Source organism: Littorina saxatilis, linkage group LG3, assembly GCF_037325665.1.
Source record: "Littorina saxatilis isolate snail1 linkage group LG3, US_GU_Lsax_2.0, whole genome shotgun sequence".
In the NCBI taxonomy this organism is placed as follows: domain Eukaryota; kingdom Metazoa; phylum Mollusca; class Gastropoda; order Littorinimorpha; family Littorinidae; genus Littorina; species Littorina saxatilis.
In genome coordinates this window covers 71044432-71072354 of record NC_090247.1, presented here as the reverse complement: position 1 = coordinate 71072354, position 27923 = coordinate 71044432, and the positions used below count along the sequence as shown (strand labels likewise).

At 41.2% G+C, this 27923-nt stretch overlaps 2 protein-coding genes across 2 annotated transcripts in view; both read left to right on the top strand.

The window, feature by feature from the left end:
* Positions 1-27912, top strand: LOC138963164 (cytochrome P450 4F2-like). The gene is made up of 11 exons (XM_070335199.1): positions 1-283; positions 836-989; positions 13816-13985; positions 15412-15536; positions 15941-16003; positions 19787-19910; positions 20559-20688; positions 23608-23737; positions 25820-26098; positions 26675-26740; positions 27455-27912. The coding sequence occupies exons 1-11, from the start codon at positions 116-118 to the stop codon at positions 27564-27566; spliced, it is 1521 nt and encodes a 506-aa protein (XP_070191300.1). The 5' UTR covers positions 1-115; the 3' UTR covers positions 27567-27912.
* Positions 1-27923, top strand: part of LOC138963168 (tereporin-Ca1-like) — a 114091-nt gene that overhangs the window by 69654 nt on the left and 16514 nt on the right. The gene's annotated exons all lie outside the window — the stretch shown is intronic.

The following is a 27923-nucleotide window of genomic DNA, read 5'->3' as shown; positions in this document are numbered from 1 at the left end:
TCGTGTTCAACCGTAGACTCCGACAACACACTTTGAGCTGTGTAGCGTTCCAACAGCAGGGTTCGGAAAGTCGTCACTTTCTGTGTAGACTTTCTGCGCGAAAGCATTTACTGCCATGGCGGATAACTTGTCAACAGTCGCTGCAGCGGCGTTGGTGGTGGTGGTGACGACGGTGGTGGTAAAGGTTGTACGGTGGTTGCTGTGGTATCGCTCCTACTTCCTTTTCTTCAACAGTCTGCCCGGAGACACCGACTTTAGCTGGATTTGGGGAAATGTGCATAAGGTACTGTTGTCATACAGAAAGAGAGAGAGAGAGAGAGAGAGAGAGAGAGAGAGAGAGAGAGAGAGAGAGAGTGTGTGTGTGTGTGTGTGTGTGCCATGGTGTGTGTGTGTGCGTGTGCTAGTGTGTGTGCTTGTGTCACAGTGTGCGTGCGCGTAGTGTGTGCCTGCGAGCGTGTGCCGTGTGTGTGTGTGCGTGTGTTCAGTGTGTGCGTGTTTGTGTGTGTGTGTGTGTGCAAGTGTGTGTGTGCGTGTGTGTGTGTGTGCGCGCGCGCATGTGCGGGCGTGTGGTCGTGTGTGTGTGTGTATGCCTGTGTGTGTGTGCCGTGTGTATGTCTGTGTGTGTGTGTGTGTGTGTGTGCGCGCGTGTGTGTCTGTGTGTGTGTCTGTGTGTGTGTGTGTGTGTTTGTGTCGGTGTCAGTGAGTTTAAAGCGACTACATGCTCCAGTGCGGCCGGCGGGAGGGGGGGGGGGAGGGGAAGTGTTTGTGCGTTTGCACGCGTGTGTGCGCTGATGCATAACTCACATAGTCTACCATCTATTCAAACCATGTGCAGTTTCGTCAGCTGGGCTCCGACGTAGAACGACTGCAGTACTTCGACAAGTTGACGGAACAGTTCCCCCAGTTCTACCGTGTGTGGCTCGGACCACTGAGGGTCCAAATCAGCCTCAACCACCCCGACACCGTCAAACCTCTGCTCAAAACCGCAGGTAAACAAACAACCATTCACACAAGGAAGGTTGGTTCGTTGGGCCAAACAAAAATATATGTTGGTTTAGGTAGCATGACCCCAAACAAGAGCGAAACCTAAGTATCCGGGCAATAAATAGCCGGCGGCTACACAAATTGGGCCGGTAGGTCAGCTTTTTACATTTAGTCAAGTTTTGACTAAATGTTTTAACGTAGAGGGGGGAATCGAGACGAGGGTCGTGGTGTATGTGCGTGTGTGTGTGTGTTTCTGTCTGTGTGTGTGTGTGTGTGTAGTGTCAAACCATTCTTATCTCGCACACAAATCAGCACATCTGTTGCTTGTAAAATAATTGCTATGTTATATCGATCGTAAAACAATGTTTCAACATGCTTCCACAAATGGTGAATTTTACTGCAATAGAAAAAGAAATGTTCAATATAATCAACTTGTTCAATACAATATGGACATTTATCATTATTTGTGAGTCCCATTTTTAAGAGAAGAATATTGGTTGGGTATATATTGTGTAATATCTTCCACTGTAATTCTTTTAGTCTGGTTTCTGTTGTTGTCTCTTTTGCATTGAGCCAAACTTTTTCTTCAATATTAATACCAAGTTTGTTCAGCCAAAATCGAACACAGCAGGGTGGACTATATTTCATATCTGTCATAAAATTTCGAAAGTCTCTAGCTTTTAACATAACTTTATCATTAAAATACAATTTCGAAAATTCTTCAGTAACAGCATATACATAATCCGTATTGTTCTTTAAATAGCGAGATAACGCCGAGTGAACAACAATGTACTGTAAATAGAGTTCTGGTGAAGTACCAATTAAGTTCTGTACATTTTGAAATGACAAAATGGAATTGTTTTCTAAAAGGTCATTGACATGTGTTATTCCTTTTTTTGCCCAGTTGTCAAAATAAATTACATTATTTTGATATTTTATATCGACATTATTCCATATATGCATGCCATCTTCAGAGATGAAGGAGAGTGCAGTGTATTATGTTCCAACCAGACTCGCAGTACTTTGCTCCAGAAGGAGGACTGAAGACTATCTAACCCTTTAAACTTTTTAGGACCAATAATTGAATTAAAACAAGATAAATCTGTTCCAAAATTACGGAAATATAATCTAGGAATCCACGTCCATGTACTATTGTTATTCATATTCGAAAGCTGAGCAAGCCAGCCGCACAGAATAGATTCTTGCAATATTTGCATATCAATCATTTGAATTCCTCCTGTTCCTATTCCACTACACATAACACTTCTCTTCACTTTCTCAAACGCTTTCTTATTACAATTAATTTTCCTCCAAAGAAAACGAAACAATATCGTATTAATCTTATTCTCCATCATTTGCTGATTCCAAAAACATATAAATATGTTATATTCGGATTAAAAACAAGCTCTGAAAATTAAATATATAAAAATTATTATCAAAATTAAATTGTACATAATGTGATTAATCCTGATCAGGTTGGATATATTAAAGGGAGGCAAGTTTCATCTTTGTTAAGATTGATTGATGACGTCATAGATCAAATGAATGTGCAAGATAAACCAGGTCTTTTGGTCACCATCGACATGTTTCATGCATTTGATTGTATTTCAAAAGACTTTATGATAAATGTTTTTAAAAAATTTGGCTTTGGCCCGGAGTTTGTAACTTGGGTCGAAGTTTTGATGAAAGATGCCAAGAGTTGTGTTAATTATGCAGGCTGGTTGTCTGAGTATTTTCCAGTGGAGTCTGGAATCCGTCAGGGATGTCCATTCTCGCCTTTAGCCTTTGTTTTGGCAATTGAGTTAGTAGCCATTAAGATTAGGCAGAATAAGAATGTTAACGGTATTTCGAATTTGAATTGTTTAAATGATAGGTTTTGGGATGATATGTTAAAAATTGCTTTGTATGCTGACGATGTAACGTTATTTTTGAAAAGCGAAACGGATTTAAAACATGCCTTATTGATTTTTGATTCTTTTTACTACGTTTCCGGATTAAAGTTGAATCTGTCAAAATGTGAAGCCATGTGGCTAGGAAGTCAAAAACATTGTCAAGACACCTTTTATGATTTCAATTGGAAGAAAAAGTTAAAGATTTTGGGAATTTATTTTTGTAATGACATATCAGCCTCTGACGTTGAGGAAAATTGGACAGAGCGAATTACGTCTGTTAAGCGCTTGATTGCGGCATGGGAGAAAAGAAATTTGAGTATCATGGGTAAAATTATTGTAATAAAAACGTTCTTGATCTCCCAATTTGTTTATTTTATGCAGGCATTTGTGATCCCTGATAAAGTATTAGCAGAAGTTAATAGACTGTTGTTTAGATTTTTGTGGAAAAAGAAAGAAAATAATAAAAAGGCATTTGAAAAGGTTAAAAGGATAATATTGTGTAGTGATGTCGAAAATGGTGGTTTAAATATGATTGATTTGAAACACATGCAGGCATCATTTTTATTACAATGGGCTGTCAGACTGACATCCCGCAAAGTCACGGATAAGTGGAAATGTGTTCCAAAGTCAGTGTTTTCAATGTACGGCTCAAATTGTGAATGTTTTTATTCAAATGTTAATTTTCGGAGACTAAAGGGGAGTGAACTTGTCAAATCCAAATTTTGGAAAATTGTTTTGAAAACCTGGCTTGATAACAACGTAGGCTTATGTATTGATAATAATTTATTTAATCCGCTTTTATGGAATAACCAATGTTTTGCTTATGCCGGAAATGTACTGTATTTTGAAGATTGGGCGAGAAAGGGTCTTAATAGCGTACATGATGTTTTACACAGAAACGAATTTGTCTCCTATCAGTTCATTTGTGATGTTTTAGGAAAATCCCCACGGAGAATTTTGGAATATAACATGGTTCGTGCTGTTGCTCTGAATGTAATGCACAAGACGATGCACGGAAAGAAAGAAATTGATTTGATGGATATCCCCTTATATCGTGGTAAGAAAGTACATAGCGCACAACAGTTTAGAAAAGAATTAGTAAGTATGAAAGTTGTTGAACCTTGTGCAATTGGCTTTTGGAGGAGGAAATTTAATTATGAAATTGATAAGAAAGATTGGCTGACTAGTTTTGAATCGGTTAAAGAAACAAGGTTGCGTGTATTACAATGGAAATTACTTCACAATATTTATCCCACAAACATTATGTTATGTAAAATGAAAGTTGTGGAGGACAATGTCTGTTCATATTGTAGCAATAGCGTTGATTATATAGAACACTTTTTTCTCTTTTGCCCAGTGGTGATTGAGTTTTGGAAACAGATAGAATTTTATATTTGGGTACATATGGATAAACAAATAGAGTTAACAGTGCACGAAATTATGTTTGGTGTTAAAAATCGAAAAATGCAAGCAACCCTGTTGAAAGAATTGAACCGTATAATTTTGGTTGCTAAAATGTGCATAAGTATTTATAAAAAAACAAAGGCTTCAATTCCTCTCTTTGTTTTATTCGAAAAGCAATTGCAGATCAGAAATGTAAAATTATGACTTTTATTCCTCTTTTTTATTTCTTTTATTTTTCTATTCTTATTTCTTTCATTTTATTCTCCTTCTCTTCTCATTTCTAGATACGGACCCAAAGTTACACCAAGATGTATATAGTGGATGTCATACTGTGTTTTTTGTGTGTGTATAATTATAATGATATGCATTTTAAATACATATTTCAACGGAAAAAAAGAAAAAAAGCTATGGTCTAAGCAAATAGTAACACAATCTTGGGGCAACCAAGGAAAATTGTCTAAGGGTACAAGTAAGAAAAAAGTTTTTCATTAATTTTGATACTATATACTTTTTGAGTGGTAAATGTTGAAGGATGAAAGAAAATATATTGTGAGTGGACGGATGCATGTTATTCATTAAAAGCCCCACAATGATGTGCTTGGCAAAAAAAAAAAAAAAAAAAAAAAAAAAAAAAAAAATAAAAATTAAATTGTCGAATTCAATTTAAAAACACTTTCATCTTATTCCTTGTCGGTTCCTGATTCCAAAAACATATAGATATGATATGTTTGGATTAAAAACACGCTCAGAAAGTTAAAACGAAGTCCACCGCTCATGGCAAAGGCAGTGAAATTGACAAGAAGAGCGGGGTAGTAGTTGCGCTAAGAAGGATAGCACGCTTTTCTGTACCTCTCTTTGTTTTAACTTTCTGAGCGTGTTTTTAATCCAAACATATCATATCTATATGTTTTTGGAATCAGGAACCGACAAGGAATAAGATGAAAGTGTTTTTAAATTGATTTGGACAATTTAATTTTGATAATAATTTTTATATATTTAATTTTCAGAGCTTGTTTTTAATCCGAATATAACATATTTATATGTTTTTGGAATCAGCAAATGATGGAGAATAAGATAAACGTAAATTTGGATCGTTTTATAAATTTTTATGTTTTTTTTACAATTTTCAGATTTTTAATGACCAAAGTCATCAATTAATTTTTAAGCCACCAAGCTGAAATGCAATACCGAAGTCCGGGCTTCGTCGAAGATTACTTGACCAAACTTTCAACCAATTTGGTTGAAAAATGAGGGCGTGACAGTGCCGCCTCAACTTTCACGAAAAGCCGGATATGACGTCATCAAAGACATTTATCAAAAAAATGAAAAAAACGTTCGGGGATTTCATACCCAGTAACTCTCATGTCAAATTTCATAAAGATCGGTCCAGTAGTTTAGTCTGAATCGCTCTACACACACACACACACACACACACAGACACACACACACACACACACGCACATACACCACGACCCTCGTTTCGATTCCCCCTCGATGTTAAAATATTTAGTCAAAACTTGACTAAATATAAAAACGCATATTGAGTAAACAACAACAAGCATAATGCTTATAGTGGTGTTTACAGTTTTCTAGAAAATTACATATAAGATGTTCCCGTTTGGTGAGTGTTCAAATGGAAGGGTGTTTGTACTGTGTGTAAAAGCCTGACAGTATCTGTGATGGTTTACGGGAGGCGTACTGTGCCTTTAAATCAACAACAATTTAATTAAAAATCCTGTTCCACACAGGAAGCATCCAGGGGGATGATTTTTATATTTAGTCAAGTTTTGACTAAATATTTTAACATCGAGGGGGAATCGAAACGAGGGTATGGTGTATGTGCGTGTGTCTGTGTGTGTGTCTGTGTGTGTGTGTAGAGCGATTCAGACTAAACTACTGGACCGATCTTTATGAAATTTGACATGAGAGTTCCTGGGTATGAAATCCCCGAACGTTTTTTTCATTTTTTTGATAAATGTCTTTGATGACGTCATATCCGGCTTTTCGTGAAAGTTGAGGCGGCACTGTCACGCCCTCATTTTTCAACCAAATTGGTTGAAATTTTGGTCAAGTAATCTTCGACGAAGCCCGGGGTTCGGTATTGCATTTCAGCTTGGTGGCTTAAAAATTAATTTATGACTTTGGTCATTAAAAATCTGAAAATTGTAAAAAAAAAAAAAATTTTATAAAACGATCCAAATTTACGTTTATCTTATTCTCCATCATTTGCTGATTCCAAAAACATATAAATATGTTATATTCGGATTAAAAACAAGCTCTGAAAATTAAATATATAAAAATTATTATCAAAATTTTTTTTTCGAAATCAATTTAAAAACACTTTCATCTTATTCCTTGTCGGTTCCTGATTCCAAAAACATATAGATATGATATGTTTGGATTAAAAACACGCTCAGAAAGTTAAAACAAAGAGAGGTACAGAAAAGCGTGCTATCCTTCTTAGCGCAACTACTACCCCGCTCTTCTTGTCAATTTCACTGCCTTTGCCATGAGCGGTGGACTGACGATGCTACGAGTATACGGTCTTGCTGAAAAAGGGCAGCTACTTGACTAAATATTGTATTTTCGCCTTACGCGACTTGTTGTTATGTGCCTGAGACAGGCGCATGTATCAAATGCTATTGTGGTGCACGACACAGGAGCTTGTATCAAATGCTATTGTGGTGCACGACACAGGAGCTTGTATCAAATGCTATTGTGGCAAACGACACAGGAGCTTGTATCAAATGCTACTTTGGCGCACGACACAGGAGCTTGTATCAAAGGCTGCTGTGGTACACAACACAGGAGCTTGTATCAAAGGCTATGGTGGTAAACGACACAGGAGCTTGTATCAAAGGCTGCTGTGGTACACGACACAGGAGCTTGTATCAAAGGCTATGGTGGTAAACGACACAGGAGCTTTTATCAAAGGCTATTGTGGTACACGACACAGGAGCTTTTATCAAAGGCTATTGTATGTGCACGCCACAGGAGCTTGTATCAAACGTTATCGTGTTGCACGAGTGGAAGGATGCTCTTGTTCCACGTAAAAACCTGAACAGATCATTGGCAATAGATGATGTTGGGAAATAACTCTGTCGTGTTTCTGTGGATTGTGACAGACTGTGGATTGTGACAGACTGTGGATTGTGACAGACTGTGGATTGTGACAGACTGTGGATTGTGACAGACTGTGGATTGTGACAGACTGAATGCTCTTGCTTTTATTGAGGCAGACTTTCCCATGTGACATTATAGGCCAGTCACTAGCGAGGGGTGTGTCTGAAAGACGTGGACAAGGAGCACGTGTAGAAAGCTTGCCTCACGAAAAAGCAAGAGTATTCACTCTTTCACAACCCATACAAACCCGACAGAGTTATGTCCGGAGGTCGTCTATTGACATGATCATTCACACGAGAAGGAGGCTGAAGGTCTGAGCAGATATGTGATGGTTGCCATTATCATTCAGGGTTCGACACTAGCGGGGGCGGGGGGCGGAACGCCCCAGAGTTTTGTGTTCCGCCCCAAACATTGCTGAAGCTTGGGGCCCACTCCGCCCCAGGATAAATTCCAACAATGACAAACCGAAAATTCTAATGCCAGCAGAGCCAATCACTAAAAATCGCCAGTCAAAGTCGTCACTGAAATTTGCGTTACGATCAATGCCGCAGTCAAGAAAAAAACACATTCAAATCGTCGAAGGACAATGTCGTAAGGGAAATAACTCCCAGATTGCGCTCTTTAGCGTGAGAGATAAGTATCGCCTTCAAATGCCAAACGCAAAATGTGGCGACACATCCCTGGTGTAAAAAGACATGGAAATGAAGATGAAGAACAGGGTGGAGAGAAACGAAACAAGTCGCGTAAGGCGAAAATACAACATTTAGTCAAGTAGCTGTCGAACTCACAGAATGAAACTAAACGCAATGCAACGCAGCAAGACCGTATACTCGTAACATCGTCAGTCCACCGCTCACGGCAAAGGCAGTGAAATTGACAAGAAGAGCGGGGTAGTAGTTGCGCTGAGAACGATAGCACGCTTTTCTGTACCTCTCTTCGTTTTAACTTTCTGAGCGTGTTTTTAATCCAAACATATCATATCTATATGTTTTTGGAATCAGGAACCAACAAGGAATAAGATGAAAGTGTTTTTAAATTGATTTCGACAATTTAAGTTTGATAATAATTTTTATATATTTAATTTTCAGAGCTTGTTTTTAATCCAAATATAACATATTTATATGTTTTTGGAATCAGCAAATGATGGAGAATGAGATGAACGTAAATTTGGATCGTTTTATAAAAGAAATATTTTTTTTACAATTTTTAGATTTTTAATGACCAAAGTCATTAATTAATTTTTAAGCCACCACGCTGAAATGCAATACCGAAGTCCGGGCTTCGTTGAACATTACTTGACCAAAATTTCAACCAATTTGGTTGAAAAATGAGGGCGTGACAGTGCCGGCTCAACTTTCACGAAAAGCCGGATATGACGTCATCAAAGACATTTATCAAAAAAATGAAAAAAAAGTATGGGGATATCAATCCCAGGATCTCTCATGTCAAATTTCATAAAGATCGGTCCAGTAGTTTGGTCTGAATCGCTCTACACGCACGCACACACACACACCGGCACACACACACATACACACACACATACACACACACACATACACCACGACCCTCGTCTCGATTCCCCCCTCGATGTTAAAACATTTAATCATAACTTGACTAAATGTAAAAAGCTGGTACCCAGGGGCTGACTGAGTTACGTGTGTGTGTGTGTGTGTATGTGTGTGCGCGCGTGCGTGTGCACCTGCGTGCGTGCTTGCGTGTCTGCATGACATTGAGTGCTTTCACTTGTCACGCCAGTGTAGCAAGGTTAGTAAAAAGATCTAACTGTAAGTTCGACCACTCTGTCCACACTCACCTGAGGGAGCTCTGCATTGGCCATTGTGCCCAAACTGAAGTCGCGTCACAAAAGACGGGCCTATTTTTCGGTTCGATTCATACAAACTGCACTTCCCAGTCAACACACGTTTTCAAGCATGTTCTGAAATTCAATCAATAGATCAACAGGTATTCTATAAATAAGCTACCGTTTATTCATTTCAAACGCAAGGAAATATTTCGGCACACACACAAAAACAAGATTGAAGCGTAAAATAAGTAGAAATTTGTCTCCGAAAACTCATAACAAAATTACTTTGTGTCTGCCTATTGTAACTTTTGTTTTATCCTGAATTTTCTCGTCGATGAGTTTGTGAAATTTGCACAAGTTTTGCGTGCAAACGAAGCAAACCCTGCTTTCATTGGAAGCGTAAAAGCTGTCATTATAAGGACACGAACCTGACACCCGGTTAGGTGGTCCGGTGCCCAAGGAGTTATTGGTAACGGAGACGAAAACCCCCTTCGGCTACCTCTCGACCCCTTTTTCCTCCCCTATATGTTATCACAGGTTGTCGGCCTAAATACGTTATATATATGCCACAGCTTGAAGAACCCAGTTAATAGCACGCGCGACTAGCACGCTGCATCTTTTCACTACGCCATGATGGGAGAATACCATTTTCTTCATATCTCTGCAGCAATTGTCGGATTTAGCCTCCTGAGACGCACTGACTTTTGTAACCAAACCAAACAACATAATTATCTTGTTGCTTCTCGGTTTTACTACGCTAATGGAAGAAACTTTCAGAAAAAAGTCTTATTTAAGGATTTTCACACCACTGATTCTGACCATAGACAAGCCGAAACTGAAACTAATTCTGTCCATAGACAAACCTCTGCCATTTACAAAACGTATTACACTCCTCCAATTTGGCTGGCTATCTCACGTGTAAGAAAAAAAAAATTGGGATGGTAAGGAACATTAGATAATTACAAACAGAGCCAGGAAGAATAATTCCGACAGACTGACAGAGTTGTGTACAGAGATGACTAAGAAAGCGAAAAGAACAAACTTTGACGTCCACATTCACGAAACTGTAAAAAAAAAAAAGCTAACAGAGTCTCAGAAATGATAGTGCATACTATAGAGTATAAGTCCTAGGACATCATGGTCCCTCTTTTTAAATCACTAGTTCGCCCTATATGGTAATATTTGTGTGGTCACCATCCTTAATGAAACACATATTACTACTGAATAGAAAGTGTACAGCAGCGATTTCTGAGAAACCTATAGAGTATAAGTCCAAGGACATTTTTTTATGAGTTAATTTTGTAGATTGACACATAGGTGTCCTTTAAGAATTAATTCAGGGTAAAGTTGCCGCTCTGCACAGATACTGTCCCAATTCAGGGGTGATAGCTCAGTCAGTAGAAGCGCTGGTTGGAAACCAGTTGTCACTGTCGGCGTGGGTTCGACCCGCACGTCCGGCCAGGGATTTATTTCCCAGAGTCAACTTTGTGCAGACTCTCTTCTGTTTTCCAAACACCCCCGTGTGCATGCATGCGCACGATAAAGATCCCAAGTTCCTAGCGAAAGTCTCGGGGATTGGAAACATGCATATATACGCATGCAGGAATTAAGAGAAAAAAAGACGAGCAGTGCCGTACCGTATGGCCAGTTTTGTTGCTTTAGTCTTTTCTGTAAGTGTGTCTGTCTGTGCATCTGTATCTTTGTGTGTGTGTGTAACAGTGTGTGTGTGTGTGTGTGTGTGAGTGCGTGCATGCGGACGGTGTGTGTGTGTGTTTGCTAGTGTGCGTTCGCACGCGTCAGTGTGTGCGTGTGTGTGTGGTATATATGTGTCACGTGTGTGTGTGTGTGTGTGTGTGTGTGTGTGTGTGTGTGTTTGCCAGTGTGCGTGCGCGGCACGGCGCGTCAGTGTGTGTGTGTGTGTGTGCGTGCACGGTGCGTGCGTCAGTGTTAGTAAGACATTGAGTGCTTTGACTTGTCACACCAGTGTAGCAAGGTCAGTGGAAAGATCTAACTGTAAGTTCGACCACTCTTTCCACACTAACAGCTGCATTGTGCCCGAACTGAAGTCGCGTCAGAAAAGACGGGTCAATCTTACGGTTCGACTCATACAAACTGCACTTCCCAGTCAACTTGACAAACCTTTTCAAGCAGCTAGGTTCTGAAATTCGATTTATAGGTGAGCAGGTAATCTATAAATAAGCTCCCATTCGATTTAATCATTTCAAACGCTAGGATATCTTTCGGCACACACACAAAAACTAAATTTAAGCGTAAAAGAAGTAAAACTATGGTTTCCAAAAACTCGTAACAAAATTACTTTGTATCTGGCGATTGTGACTTTTCTTTTATCCTGGATTTTCTGGTCGAAGAGTTTGATAAATTTGCACGAGTTTAGTGTGAAAACGTAGTAAACCCTGCTTTCATTGGAAGCGTAAAAGCTGTCATAATGACACGAACCCGACATCTGGTTAGGTGGTCCGGTGCCCAAGGAGTTATTGGTAACGGAGACGAAAACCCCCTTCGGCTACCTCTCGACCCCTTTTTCCTCCCCTATGATATCACAGGTTGTCGGCCTAAATACCTTATTTCTGCCACAGCTTAAAGAACCTAGTTAATAGCACGACTAGTACGCTGCATCTTTTCACTACTCTGATGGGAGAACCGTCATCATTTTCTTCATATCTCTGCAGCAATTGTCGGATTTAGGCCCGAGACGACTGACTTTTGGAACCAAACCAACCAACATAATTATCTTACATAATTATCTTGTACCTGCGGTAGGTATAGAATGTTGCTTCTCGGTTTTACTACGCTAATGGAAGAAACTTTCAGAAAAAAGTCTTATTTAAAGATTTTCACACCACTGATTCTGACCATAGACAAGCCGAAACTGAAACTAATTCTGTCCATAGACAAACCTCTGCCATTTACAAAACGTATTACACTCCTCCAATTTGGCTGGCTATCTCACGTGTAAAAAAAACAAGTCGCGTAAGGCGAAAATAGCTGTCGAACTCACAGAATGAAACTGAACGCAATGCCATTTTTCAGCAAGACCGTATACTCGTAGCATCGTCAGTCGACCGCTCATGGCAAAGGCAGTGAAATTGACAAGAAGAGCGGGGTAGTAGTTGCGCTAAGAAGGCTAGCACGCTTTTCTGTACCTGTCTTTGTTTTAACTTTCTGAGCGTGTTTTTAATCCAAACATATCATATCTATATGTTTTTGGAATCAGGAACCGACAAGGAATAAGATGAAAGTGTTTTCAAATTGATTTCGACAATTTAATTTTGATAATAATTTTTATATATTTAATTTTCAGAGCTTGTTTTTAATCCAAATAAAACATATTTATATGTTTTTGGAATCAGAAAATGATGGAGAATAAAATGAACGTAAATTTGGATCGTTTTATAAATTTTTATTTCTTTTTACAATTTTTCGATTTTTAATGACCAAAGTCATTAATTAATTTTTAAGCCACCAAGCTGAAATGCAATACCGAAGTCCGGGCTTTGTCGAAGATTACTTGACCAAAATTTGAACCAATTTGGTTGAAAAATGAGGGCGTGACAGTGCCGCCTCAACTTTCACGAAAAGCCGGATATGACGTCATCAAAGACATTTATCAAAAAAATGAAAAAAACGTATGGGGATATCAATCTCAGGAACTCTCATGTCAAATTTCATAAAGATCGGTCCAGTAGTTTGGTCTGAATCGCTCTACACACACACACAGACAGACAGACAGACACACACACACACACACATACACCACGACCCTCGTCTCGATTCCCCCCTCTACGTTAAAATATTTAGTCAAAACTTGACTAAATATAAAAAGGAGACCGATGCAGCCAAAAGCGCGAAGCGCTGTCGTAATTTCAATGTCAAATGGTTGAAAGAATTTCCCTGGCTTCAGTACGATGAAGAAAAACAGACAATGCATTGCCGCACGTGAATACTGAGAGTGGGCCCCAGATTTTTTTTTTCCGCCCCAGCAATTTCCATCTCTGGGGCCAGTGTGGCCCCAGGCCAAATAAGTTAGTGTCGACCCCTGATCATTCACACGAGAAGAAGGCTGAAGGTCTGAGCAGATATGTGATGGTTGCCATTATCATTCACACGAGAAGAAGTGTTGACTAATTAGGTGCCAGACACTTTCCCACAGCCAGTCTCAAACCCGGAGATGCTAATCCAAATATTCCAAGTACCGTTAGCAGTGGGGCAGGTCAGCGAAGCAAGGCCCAAGTGACAGAGATACCGCTATAACCACTGTAGCGGTGGGCAGGTCAGCGAAGCAAGGCCCAAGTGACAGAGATACCGTTATAACCACTGTAGCGGTGGGCAGGTCAGCGAATTTTAGCGTATCACCAACTCTTGTCCCAAATAGAAATAGTTTCTGTGAGGACGTAAACTCCCCCCCTTTAGTTAGGTCAGCGAAGCAAGGCCCAAGTGACAGAGATACCGCTATAACCACTGTAGCGGTGGACAGGAATGAAGGTAGCTTTCTTTACTCCCCCGTTTAGGCGGTGGTCAGGAATGAACGGGGGTTGATTTCTTAAACGCTGTAGCGGTTTGCCGGAATGTAAGCTCTTTGTCACGCAGAACCGAAGGGGTGGACATATGACTTTGCCAAGCCATGGCTGGGTGAGGGCTTGCTGGTGTCTGGCGGCTCAAGATGGCGGCGCTCCCGTCGTCTGCTGACGCCAGCATTCCATTTCGACATCCTGAAACCGTATGAAGCCATCGGCAACAGAGCGTGTGACGTCATGCTGGTAAGCCCCGCTGATTTCACTGTGTCAAGTTCTCCATCTGACGTCATTTTGATGCATCTCAGTTTGTGCAACATGTCGTAATCTTGAACTTCAGTGTTGTGAATATTGAACTTTATATAATAGTGCTAAATTCAGGGAATAAATGTTGGTGCTTCTCAATTTGTGTAACTTGTAGTACTTTTTAAATTTAGTATTGTAAAGTCAGGGAAGTAATTTTGATGCGATTGATGCCTCTCAATTTGTGCAACTTTTGGTCATCTTGACCTTTGTTGTTCTAGATTCAGGTAAGTAATTAGCAAAATGATCGGTGCCATTCGAATCCAAAATAATAATAATAACTTAAATAAGGGTATTAAATTTATATGGCGCAAATCCTAAAATAGTTCTAAGCGCCTGTAATAATGAAAAGTTGAAAGTAATTCGAATCTTTGAACGTGTGTTGAGTCGCGGGATGGGAGGAGGGGCGAAAGATGTTTGTTTACAGGGAATACCAGTAATCGTGCCAACATTTTTGTGTGTGGTATGAACCGCTATTTGTTCACAAGTCCAAAAAAGCTGGTCACAAACCAAGTCGAACAGAGAAACGATAATATCGTATTTAAACACCCCGTCAAACAAGATGTAAACGAGTAGGTGTGGCCAGATTTCGTTTCTGGTACTTTCATAAATACATTAACCCGTACAATGACACAAGTATCCGGTAAACGCCATCCCCGCAATTCGTATTAAATCTGATCTAAAAAGACGAATTCCGGATATAACTGTGTTGGGTGTGGAAGAGTTGCTTTTCCATAAAAACACTGAGCCAAGCAACACGCGACATCGTAGGCTTACCTCATTGTTTATGTTAAAGGCACAGTGCAGCTCACAGCCTTCGTTTTGCGTCTTTGTTGCAGCTGAGTGCATTTACAGTTCAAAAATCCTCCTATGGTAGTAAAACAAACCCAAAACTACCCAACGACGACATCTGTGAAGCTCGACAGTTTCTTGTTCACGCGAGTGCATAAATTAACCTAGTTATTACGTGGTGTTTGGTCGGAGTTCGATTCAACTGAGTGATTCCGGCCTCCATTTTGTTTTACACAAACTCATGATGACGTCTGACATAGTTTGCTAGTGACGTGTCTTTTTGTGCATGATGTGGTGATCTACCTGATCTAAATTTAGATCCAAAAATAGGCCAAGACCAGCCGGGTCCGAGTACGAAATTAATTCGTAAAAAAATCGCAGTTCTTGACTCTTTGGGTGCAAGTCAATGAAACTTGGTAGTTCTTCTAACGGATAGCTGCCTGAGGTATGACTAAAAGCCCCAGGGGCTCCGTGCACCTGGATTTGACAAGTTCAGTACCTTTAAAACAAGGGAAAGCAACTCGTCCACAACCCATGCCAACTTGAAAGAGTTATTTCCGAACATTGTCTATTTCAGGCCAACATAGCGAAGTGTGCAGCAGAGAAGAAGAGTCTGGAGATGTTCAGTAGCATCAGTGTGTGTACTCTGGACGTCATCCTGCAGTGTGCCATGAGCTATACGGACGACGTTCAGACAAAGGGGTAAGTGTGTGCGTGCGTGCGTGCGTGCGTGCGTGCGTGCGTGCGTGTGAGCGTATGATCCCAAACGCATATTGGCCTAACTATGTCCCAGTAGATTTGGCTTCACTGTCCCGTTTAGGTAACTGGCTCAGCCATTCACGAGAGTGCACCGATTCTTTTCGCATTTTTTCAAAATGTCATTGGAGGGGTGGTGGGGCTAGGTGGGCATGCCCCTGGTTCTCCTTGGCCGGCTGAGCACCTTCGGAATCCTCTCTGAGCTTTGCCAGGGGGGTGGGCAGATATGGGTCGGGGAGAGAGTCATGCCGTGCGAGGGAGGTTGGTGTGTTGGTGGAGTCGGTTATTTTCTGCTGACTCTTTCTAATTTAAACTTTACCATGAAATCGTTATTTTATTTTGTTCCACAGCGAATCACATCCCTATGTTCAGGCCACTGCAACTCTAACCTCCCTACTCAAAGAGAGAATCAGGTGTGTGCACTGTTTGTTCTTTGTTTCTGCATTGCTTGCCTTGTTTCTGCATTGCTTGTCTTGTTGACGTATTGCTTGTCTTGTTTCTGCATTGGTTGTCTGGTTGAAGTATTGTTTGTCTTGTTTCTGCATTGCTTGTCTTGTTGACGTATTGCTTGTCTTGTTGACGTATTGCCTGTCTTGTTTCTGCATTGCTTGTCTTGTTGACGTATTGCTTGTCTTGTTTCTGCATTGCTTGTCTGGTTGACGTATTGCTTGTCTTGTTTCTGCATTGGTTGTCTGGTTAACGTATTGCTTGTCTTGTTTCTGCATTGCTTGTCTGGTTAACGTATTGCTTGTCTTGTTGACGTATTGCTTGTCTTGTTTCTGCATTGCTTGTCTTGTTGACGTATTGCTTGTCTTGTTTCTGCATTGCTTGTCTGGTTGAAGTATTGTTTGTCTTGTTTCTGCATTGCTTGTCTTGTTGACGTATTGCTTGTCTTGTTTCTGCATTGCTTGTCTGGTTAACGTATTGCTTGTCTTGTTTCTGCATTGCTTGTCTTGAGTGTTGACGTATTGCTTGTCTTGTTTCTGCATTGGTTGTCTTGTTGACGTATTGCTTGTCTTGTTTCTGCATTGGTTGTCTTGTTGACGTATTGCTTGTCTTGTTTCTGCATTGCTTGTCTTGTTGACGTATTGCTTGTCTTGTTTCTGCATTGGTTGTCTTGTTGACGTATTGTTTGTCTTGTTTCTGCATTGGTTGTCTGGTTGACGTATTGCTTGTCTTGTTGACGTATTGTTTGTCTTGTTTCTGCATTGGTTGTCTGGTTGACGTATTGCTTGTCTTGTTTCTGCATTGGTTGTCTTGTTGACGTATTACTTGTCTTGTTTCTGCATTGCTTGTCTTGTTGACGTATTACTTGTCTTGTTTCTGCATTGCTTGTCTTGTTGACGTATTGCTTGTCTTGTTGACGTATTGCTTGTCTTGTTTCTGCATTGCTTGTCTTGTTGACGTATTGCTTGTCTTGTTTCTGCATTGCTTGTCTTGTTGACGTATTGCTTGTCTTGTTTCTGCATTGGTTGTCTGGTTGACGTATTGCTTGTCTTGTTTCTGCATTGGTTGTCTTGTTGACGTATTACTTGTCTTGTTTCTGCATTGCTTGTCTTGTTGACGTATTACTTGTCTTGTTTCTGCATTGCTTGTCTTGTTGACGTATTGCTTGTCTTGTTTCTGCATTGCTTGTCTTGTTGACGTATTGTTTGTCTTGTTTCTGCATTGGTTGTCTTGTTGACGTATTGCTTGTCTTGTTTCTGCATTGCTTGTCTGGTTGACGTATTGCTTGTCTTGTTTCTGTAGTGCTTGTCTTGTTGACGTATTGCTTGTCTTGTTTCTGTACTGCTTGTCTTGTTGACGTATTGCTTGTCTTGTTTCTGTATTGCTTGTCTTGTTGACGTATTGCTTTATTGCTTGTCTTGTTTCTGTAGTGCTTGTCTTGTTGACGTATTGCTTGTCTTGTTTCTGTATTGCTTGTCTTGTTGACGTATTGCTTGTCTTGTTTCTGCATTGCTTGTCTTGTTGACGTATTGCTTGTCTTGTTTCTGCATTGGTTGTCTTGTTGACGTATTGCTTGTCTTGTTTCTGCATTGGTTGTCTTGTTGACGTATTGCTTGTCTTGTTTCTGCATTGCTTGTCTTGTTGACGTATTGCTTGTCTTGTTTCTGCATTGCTTGTCTGGTTGACGTATTGCTTGTCGAGTCGTGTTTCTGCATTGCTTGTCTGGTTGACGTATTGCTTGTCTTGTTTCTGCATTGCTTGTCTTGTTGACGTATTGCTTGTCTTGTTTCTGCATTGCTTGTCTCGTTGACGTATTGCTTGTCTTGTTTCTGCATTGCTTGTCTGGTTAACGTATTGCTTGTCTTGTTTCTGCATTGCTTGTCTGGTTAACGTATTGCTTGTCTTGTTTCTGCATTGCTTGTCTTGTTGACGTATTGCTTGTCTTGTTTCTGCATTGCTTGTCTGGTTGACGTATTGCTTGTCTTGTTTCTGCATTGCTTGTCTTGTTGACGCATTGCTTGTCTTGCTGACGTATTGCTTGTCTTGTTTCTGCATTGCTCGTCTTGTTGACGTATTGCTTGTCTTGTTTCTGCATTGGTTGTCTTGTTGACGTATTGCTTGTCTTGTTTCTGCATTGGTTGTCTTGTTGACGTATTGCTTGTCTTGTTTCTGCATTGCTTGTCTTGTTGACGTATTGCTTGTCTTGTTTCCGCATTGGTTGTCTTGTTGACGTATTGCTTGTCTTGTTTCTGCATTGCTTGTCTGGTTGACGTATTGCTTGTCTTGTTTCTGTAGTGCTTGTCTTGTTGACGTATTGCTTGTCTTGTTTCTGTATTGCTTGTCTTGTTGACGTATTGCTTGTCTTGTTTCTGCATTGCTTGTCTTGTTGACGTATTGCTTGTCTTGTTTCTGCATTGGTTGTCTGGTTGACGTATTGCTTGTCTTGTTTCTGCATTGCTTGTCTGGTTGACGTATTGCTTGTCTTGTTTCTGCATTGCTTGTCTTGTTGACGTATTGCTTGTCTTGTTTCTGCATTGCTTGTCTCGTTGACGTATTGCTTGTCTTGTTTCTGCATTGCTTGTCTGGTTAACGTATTGCTTGTCTTGTTTCTGCATTGCTTGTCTGGTTAACGTATTGCTTGTCTTGTTTCTGCATTGCTTGTCTCGTTGACGTATTGCTTGTCTTGTTTCTGCATTGCTTGTCTGGTTAACGTATTGCTTGTCTTGTTTCTGCATTGCTTGTCTCGTTGACGTATTGCTTGTCTTGTTTCTGCATTGCTTGTCTTGTTGACGTATTGCTTGTCTTGTTGACGTATTGCTTGTCTTGTTGACGTATTGCTTGTCTTGTTTCTGCATTGCTTGTCTTGTTGACGTATTGCTTGTCATGTTTCTGCATTGCTTGTCTTGTTGACGTATCGCTTGCCTTGTTTCTGCATTGCTTGTCTTGTTGACGTATTGCTTGTCTTGTTGACGTATTGCTTGTCTTGTTTCTGTATTGGTTGTCTTGTTGACGTATTGCTTGTCTTGTTTCTGTATTGGTTGTCTTGTTGACGTATTGCTTGGCTTGTTGACGTATTGCTTGTCTTGTTGACGTATTGCTTGTCTTGTTGACGTATCGCTTGCCTTGTTTCTGCATTGCTTGTCTTGTTGACGTATTGCTTGTCTCGTTGACGTATTGCTTGTCTTTCTTTCTGTATTGGTTGTCTGGGTGACGTATTGCTTGTCTTGTTTCTGCATTGCTTGTTTTTTTAATGTTTTTTCTTCTTGTTTCTGCGTTACTTGTTATTTTTCTGCGTTGCTTGTGTCGTTTCGGCTTTGCTTGTGTTGTTTCTGCGGCGTTTGTGTTGTTTCTGCCTTGATTGTATTGTTTCTGCATTGCTTGTGTTGCTTCTACGTTGGTGCTCTTGTTTCTGCGTTGATTCTTTTGTTTTTTGCATTGGTTGTGTTTCTGTGTATTGCTTGTGTTGTTTGTGTGATGTCTGCATTGCTTGTCTTATTTCTGCTTTGACGTAGTATCTGCATTGCTTTTGTTGTTTCTGCATTGCTTGTGTTGTTTGTGTGGTGTCTGCATTGCTTGTCTTGTTTCTGCGTTGACGTTGTATATGCATTGCATTGTTTTGCCTGTAATTACACGTTTCATTAACTTACCTTTCTGTATTTTTTTAATAGATATTTTAATATTACTTGCACAGACTTTTTTCTGTGTTTCGTTTTCTTTTTCTTCTCTAATCATTGATGTTTTACTGACAGTAATCCACTGGTGCACTGGGACTGGGCGTGGGCGTTGACGGCCAACGGAAAAAAGAACGCAGAATTGTGCAACTATGTACACCGTGTGTCCGAAGAGGTCATCTCTGCAAGACAGAAGGACCTGGTCAGTTCCCCCTGTCTGGATCTCTCTCTCTCTCTCTCTCTCTCTCTCTCTCTCTCTCTCTCTCTCTCTCTCTCTCTCTCTCTCTCTCTCTCTCTCTCTCTCTCTCTCTGTGTTACTCTCTGTATCTTTCCTTGTGTGTCTCACTCTCTCTGTTTTTTTTGGTCTCTGTCTCACTCGATCTGTATCTGTCTCGTGTTGATCTCTCTGCATCTGTCTTTTTATCTGTTTTATCTGTTTTTCAATCTTTGTGTCTGTCAATGCGTCTGTCCGACTCTCTCGTTGACAGCATACGGCAGACGAAAGTCAAGAAATTGCGACTACGTCGACCGTGCGCGCACGCGCGCGCGTGTGTGTGTGCGTGTGTGTGTGTGCGTGTGTGTGTGTGCGTGTGTGTGTGTGTGTGTGCGTGTGTGTGTGTGCGTGTGTGTGTGTGGTTTTGCGTGTGTGCTTGCGTGCGTGCGTGCGTGCGTGCGTGCGTGCGTCCATGTCCGTCTGTTTGTCGAAGTTCTTGTGAATGCTTCTTTAAGTCCGAAATTAAACGTCTTATTACTTAACCTTTCTTGTTTTTTTTTATTCTTCAAGACACTGTCCAGAGCCCATTCTTGTGAAGACTAAAACTGACAATTGTTGTATCTCTTACCTTTGCAGGAGCAGGAAGGACCGCCGAAGAAACGCTACCTGGACTTTCTGGACGTGCTGCTGACCGCTAGGGACGACACTGGTCAAGGGCTGTCACCACAGGACATCCGCAGTGAGGTGGACACCTTCATGTTCGAGGGTACGTCTGTATTGTACAAATTTGCCATTCTTGAAGATGATTTCGAACTGTTCCATACTTTGTTGGTTGGGATCGATAGTGTTTCAGTTGGGAGGATTCGATATTTTGAGTTGTTCTGGATCGCGCGTATAGTTCTTTATGATGACAGTGTATGGGTATTGACACCGTGCTGAATACTTTTTCTTAAGCGCGGTCGGACCCTCACAGCAGTCGACGCTCTGTTACTCAGGGGAAACAACCGCGAGAGTCCGCAATTGCCTCGTTTTCGATAGCCAAGATGTCTGCCTCCATGTGGGTGTAGTTTTGAGTGAATTCGATTGATTTTGACGGATTTTGTTGCGTTTTTCTGGACATCTTTGGTTCGATTCTCTAACATGGCGAATCGGCGCTATACTGTTGAGGAAGCTGTTCGTATTTTGATGGATATTCCCGACAATGGAGATGAAAGTGAAGATGAAAACGTGGTGGGAAGCGAGGGAGACATTGTTCAAAATGAAAGTGAAATTGAAAGTGACGAAAATGAGAGTGATAATGATGATTTTGTACAACTATCCACGTCGCGTGGAAGGGGGCGTGGCAGAAGGGGACAAGGCAGGGGTGGGAGGGATGGGATAGGTAGGAAAAGAACCGACACAGTTGATAATTCTCGTCAGGAAGATCCAACATTTGATCAGGATATTTCACGTGAGTATCCTATATACATATATGTTTCTTTCCTCTACTGTTGTCCTAACAGTTTTTATGCAATCTCAATTCAACACACCCTATTTTTAGAAATATCGTCAAAAATCTCATATTATGGCTAACCTGTTGCAAAAAAAAAATACAACGAATAAGGCATATCTCAAAACTAAAATCATTCAACTATGCTGACAAAAGGCCAATAAAAATGTCTACATTAGTTTTGACTGGATATTTTTAATATTTACAAGCATAAAATAGCATTTTGTCTATATTTTCACTAATAAACTGAATAAATTGGATTATCCGCCCCTTGCGTAAAACATTGTCTGCCCCTTTTGAGTAATTTGTGGTATTGTTGGAATCTCCAATTATGTCGCGGCGCAAACCGCGGGCTTAGAGAAAATAAAACAATTCACTCGCACAGCGCTTCACACACAAGTACCCACACACTCTCACATGATTCGCACCTCACTCATAAATTGTAATAAAATCTCCAAACGTAAACGCTTTAGGGTTCAGATAGACAGGAGAGCAAAAGGGAGAGAAAATAAAAGAATGAAGCAAAAAACCAGTTCATCTATTTATAAGATTAAATTCAACATGTAACCCACAAACAGTTTACAAAACAATCAATCAAATCACACTCCAGTGGCCTGGTGGTTTCTGAAGAACGAAGAGCCACACAAACTTAGTATGTAGAATTGTTCGATGAACATACAGTACGTTGGCCACATGAAATACCGGTTAATATATAAAGGAAAAAAAACAAATCGCGCATATCAATAGAACTGTTTCAGTGTGTCATTACACTGCCGAACGGCGACCCCCCTTCCACACAACACCCAAGATATATAAGTAATAACTTAGCCTGTGTGACGGAGAAAAGTCCCGTTATTGTCTGCGACGAATGGAAGCAGACGACGTTACGCAGCGCCTCGCTGACGAAGAACAGCCCCCACAGACGTTGCTCACTGACGTCCAGTGTGGAGGTCTCCGCCTGACGATCCTGCGGAAAGTTGTAGAAGGCGAAGGCAGGAGAAACCCGGATCCGTCGGCCTGTAACTCCTCCTAAGAACGTTACGCAGCGCCTCGCTGACGAAGAACAGCCCCCACAGACGTTGCTCACTGACGTCCAGCGTGGAGGTCTCCGCCTGACGATCCTGCGGAAAGTTGTAGAAGGCGAAGGCAGAAGAAACCCGGATCCGTCGGCCTGTAACTCCTCCTAAGAACGTTACGCAGCGCCTCGCTGACGAAGAACAGCCCCCACAGACGTTGCTCACTGACGTCCAGCGTGGAGGTCTCCGCCTGACGATCCTGCGGAAAGTTATAGAAGGCGAAAGCAGGAGAAACCCGGATCCATCGGCCTGTAACTCCTCCTAAGATGTCCACGGGTCGGGATCAACAGTTGTCCTCTTGTGATGGACCCCATGGCAGTAGTAGCAGCAGTAGTAGTAGCGTGATACTGGTGCGACCATTACCTATATCGGAAAAGTGTGTCAAGACTTTCCGACCCTACGATTTCCCGAGTGCCATGCGGGCAGAGGGGAAACCGTAGATCAGCATGAAAACCCTAAACATCATCACAACATCAAACGCCACAATGGCAAGTTATAACCTGAGTTATGGATTCCTATCCATGCCATTGCATAAATTCCAGCGTCAATTCTATCAATAAAATATAAAGAGAAAAATATTATAATAATTAAATGTTTCAAACACTTAATACAATTTTCCTCTCGCTGATCATCACAACAGTGACACATACATTTATGTTTCTTTCCCCTACTGTTATCCTAACAGTTTTTATGCACTCTCAAATCAAAACACTCTTTTTTTTACCAATATCCTCAAATAGTTCCGGAAGTCAAGGGACACATAGTTAATAAAACGGAAAAAGAGCACTACTCCACGAGGACAGAAAACTTCTAAACCTGTCAGGTAATGTCCCTTATCGGTCAAACACACACACACACACACACACACACACACACACACACACACACACACACACACACACACACACACACACACACACACACACACACACACACACACACACTTTCTTTTTTTAACCTTAATTTTCGCACATCGTCGATGTCTGTTGTGCGTTGTATGCTTCCTTTTGAAATTTCCAATTGACAACCGGAAACTGAATCCCGACCAAAACGAATGAAAGCCCAGTCGACCAGAACACTTGTGTCTGTCATTCAAGAGAGCTTTGAATGTTGACTACAGGTCATGACACGACGGCGAGCGGTGTATCGTGGACGATGTACTCTCTGTGTCAACACCCTGACGTCCAGTGTAAAGTACAGCGAGAGATTGACACTGTGCTGCAAGGCCGTGAGTCGGACGATATTCTGTGGTGAGTAATAGTGAGTGCTGGCGAGTGACAGTGAGTACTGGCAGTTAACAGTGAATACTGGCGAGTGACAGTGAGTGCTGGTGAGTTACTTTCACCCTGACGTCCAGTGTAAAATATAGCGAGATATTGACACTGTGCTGCAGGGCCGTCAGTCGGACGATATTCTGTGGTGAGTAACAAAGAGGGATGGTGAGTAATAGTGAGTGCTGGTGAGTGACATTCACGCTGACATCCAGTGTAAACATTACAGCGGGAGATTGAAACTATGTTCTGTTGTGAGTAACGCTGAGTGCCGGTGAGTAACAGTGAGTGCTGGAGACTAACAGTGAGTGCTGGTGAGTTACTTTCACCCTGACGTCCAGGTTAACGTACAGCGAGAGATTGACACTGTGCTGCAAGGCCGTGAGTCGGACGATATTCTGTGGTGAGTAATAGTGAGGAATGGTGAGTAACAACGAATTGGAAACTTGTTTAATATAAGTGTCAAAGCCAACTTCTTAGATCGACGAAGAGCACATTTTTTGTCATTTGGAGAAAGAGAGTGATCTGTGTTAGCGATCACAAAATATATTTCCAGGTTGTTTTTTTTATGCTAGAAAATCAGTCTTTCACTATGTAGAATACATACTAAAACAACGTTAGTATGACGAAATTAATTCATAAAAAATCCCTCTTTGAAGCCACTCGGGAAGCAGCGAGACTGTTAATTTATAACGCGTCTGTTTAAGTTAAGCGTGATATCCCGGGTAAACGCCTGAAAAGATCTGTGGTGAAACCATGAAACCCTATTTAGAAGTCAACAAATCTGAGAAATCTGGGTCTTAAAAAGAGAGAGTTTTAACTTTAAAGAGGTTATGATAGGACAATCTGAGGGGGAAACAAGTTATCAAAAGGGAGTTTTAACTTTAAAGAGGTTATGACAGGACAATCTGAGGGGGAAACAAGTTATCAAAAGGGAGTTTTAACTTTAAAGAGGTTATGACAGGACAATCCGAGGGGGAAACAAGTTATCAAAAGGGAGTTTTAACTTTAAAGAGGTTATGACAGGACAATCTGAGGGGGAAACAAGTTATCAAAAGGGAGTTTTAACTTTAAAGAGGTTATGATAGGACAATCTGAGGGGGAAACAAGTTATCAAAAGGGAGTTTTAACTTTAAAGAGGTTATGATAGGACAATCTGAGGGGGAAACAAGTTATCAAAAGGGAGTTTTAACTTTAAAGAGGTTATGATAGGACAATCTGAGGGGGAAACAAGTTATCAAAAGGGAGTTTTAACTTTGAAGAGGTTATGATAGGACAATCTGAGGGGGAAACAAGTTATCAAAAGGGAGTTTTAACTTTAAAGAGGTTATGATAGGACAATCTGAGGGGGAAACAAGTTATCAAAAGGGAGTTTTAACTTTAAAGAGGTTATGATAGGACAATCTGAGGGGGAAACAAGTTATCAAAAGAGAGTTTTAACTTTAAAGAGGTTATGATTGGACAATCTGAGGGGGAAACAAGTTATCAAAAGAGAGTTTTAACTTTAAAGAGGTTATGACAGGACAATCTGAGGGGGAAACAAGTTATCAAAAGGGAGTTTTAACTTTAAAGAGGTTATGATAGGACAATCTGAGGGGGAAACAAGTTATCAAAAGAGAGTTTTAACTTTAAAGAGGTTACGATAGGACAATCTGAGGGGGAAACAAGTTATCAAAAGGGAGTTTTAACTTTAAAGAGGTTATGACAGGACAATCTGAGGGGGAAACAAGTTATCAAAAGGGAGTAGGTCCTACATTGGGGGGTGTCTTAAAAGTGCGATGCCACTGCACGTCAGATCGCTCGCACAAGAAGGACCGTATCATCCAATTCTCCAGGCCAAACAAAAATATATGTTGGTTTAGGGTGAGCCGATCGATCGTTTCTGTTTTTCCCACCGACCCTAAAACTTGTTTGTAATTTCTAAAAACAAATCCCCCCCAAAACAAACTCTGGCACATTTTGCGAACCATACTGAGACTAAGACTAAGAAATGAAAATAAACCACATATATTTTTGTTTGGCCTTAATTGTATAACGCTTGACTGCATGGACCTTCCACAGGGATGACCTCCCCAAGCTGGACTACCTGACCATGGTCATCAAGGAAGCCATGCGTCTCCACTGCCCGGTGCCCGTCGTGTCGCGCAGTCTGACCGAGCCACTGACCATAGCGGGCACCACCCTCCCCCCGGGCACCATGTGCACCATCAACATCTACAACGTGCACCACAACCCTACGGTGTGGGATGATCCCCACGCCTTCCTGCCAGGGCGGTTCCTGCCGGATAATGTGAAGGAGAGAGATGCTTACGCCTTTATCCCGTTCTCTGCTGGTCCCAGGTGTGTGTGTGGGAGGGGGTGGAGGGGTGGGTGGGTGGGAGGTGACTTGGTTGTGGTGGTGGTGGTGGTGTGTGTGTGGGGGGTGTTGGATCGTTTGTGTGTGTGGGTGGTGGGGGGGGTATGTATGTGTTTGTGGTGTGTGTGTGTGTGTGTGTCCCTGTGTGTGTATGTGGGGATGGGTAGGTTGGTATGTGTGTGTGTGTGTGTGTGTGTGTGTGTGTGTGTGTGTGTGTGTGTGTGTGTGTGTGTGTGTGTGTAAGTACTTAGCCTTTCACAACTATGAGCTGAAACATGATATACATTGTCTGGTAAAGTATTTTTGTTTATGTTATTTAGTCATTGTATGTGTTTATGGTTGCGCGCGTTTGAAGTTACTGAGTTTGAACATTTCAGTTGTCTCTGAAATACGCGAGTCATATTCAAGTTGCATGTTACAATACATTTTTCTCTCTCTAATTGTCACTGTTTGTAAATATGTGCACACCCCATTTGTTGTACATCGCTGTGATCTTTTCTGGGTATGTTCCATTTATAAGTGTTCCTGTGATCATAACGAATTGGTTTGTGTGTGTGCAGGAACTGTATCGGTCAGCACTTTGCTATGAACGAACAGAAAATCATGATTGGCCGTCTCCTCAGAAGGTGACAAATTCCACATGTTGATCTGCTTACAATAATCTTTTTTTCTCACTTTTAGCATTCTTCGCTTATGACTTTGACACCGGTACTCTTACCGAGCTTCGTGATTTTATGTTAAAGCTTGTATCTATGTCTTCAGTTAGTAAGTGCACGCCACGTTCTAGAAGTCCATTGGCAAATAGAATGTATAAAGCTGTTACCGCACTGAAATGTGTTTGTTTAGACAATCAGACAATAATTATTATCCCATGTCCGCGAGTTCATGGGTTCATCTGACTACGGCGTTCATTAAAATCTCGACAGTATAATTATAGCTTTCGGGGAAATCGATTGCATGCACAGTACCGAACGTCATTTGTTCTTCTTAGACTGCCGTTTTAACATCCTTTTTTGTGACACCAGGTGCCCCCCGCACTCCACCCCCTACCCTCACCCCCCCCCCCCCCCCCCCCCCCCCTCCGCCCGACCGGTGGACTGTTCTTGAAATAAGCATGTATGTTCCACCGGCGTTTTGAGCCTTTTTGTATTTGTATTTTATTTTTTATATCTCGGTTCGGTACAAAGTAATCGGTCGCTCTACCCGTGACCTTTATATTCGAATTTAAATCTCTTCTGTGTTTTATTTATAACGAATAATTCAACATTAGCGCTCACTCCTTAAATACACACGTATCCATGACATTTTGTGTGAAGAAGTATTGGATTGGTTCGTTGCAGATTCACTTTCAGCCTTGACCCTTCTCACAAAGTGGAGAAAAAGATGGCGACTGTCATGCGCACAGAGACAGGAATGAAGATGTTCGCCACGCCCAGAACGCCGTCACCATGACAACCTGTTCACTGTGCGAGAACTGAAACAGAGACTGTGACTGTGTGCTGTACAGTCTCTGACTGAAATAATGGAACACTTCAAACACATGGGACAATATGAAGCTTCTGATCTAATCAGTTGAGTGGTCGCTCTAAAATTAACTGAGTACGAGAAATACACTCAGAACGCCAAGCAATGCAAGATCTCTGTGTCAATAACAACGAAAAGACCAGGACGAGTGTATCAGTGTGTGAATAACTATTACCGCCTTGAGCGTAACGTATAGGTTACACACCAAGTCACAAAAGTATTCCGTCGATATTTCGCAGATTATGAAAAATAAAGTACAAGCTTCGCAAAGAAATTGTTTGTCCC

Bases quoted from the DNA above. Each gene is read 5' to 3' on its own strand.
- LOC138963164 (XM_070335199.1), top strand. From the start codon at position 116: ATGGCGGATAACTTGTCAACAGTCGCTGCAGCGGCGTTGGTGGTGGTG. The intron at 13,986-15,411 runs GTAAGCCCCGCT...TGTCTATTTCAG, and splicing joins GAGCGTGTGACGTCATGCTG to GCCAACATAGCGAAGTGTGC. The intron at 26,741-27,454 runs GTGACAAATTCC...GGTTCGTTGCAG, and splicing joins ATTGGCCGTCTCCTCAGAAG to ATTCACTTTCAGCCTTGACC.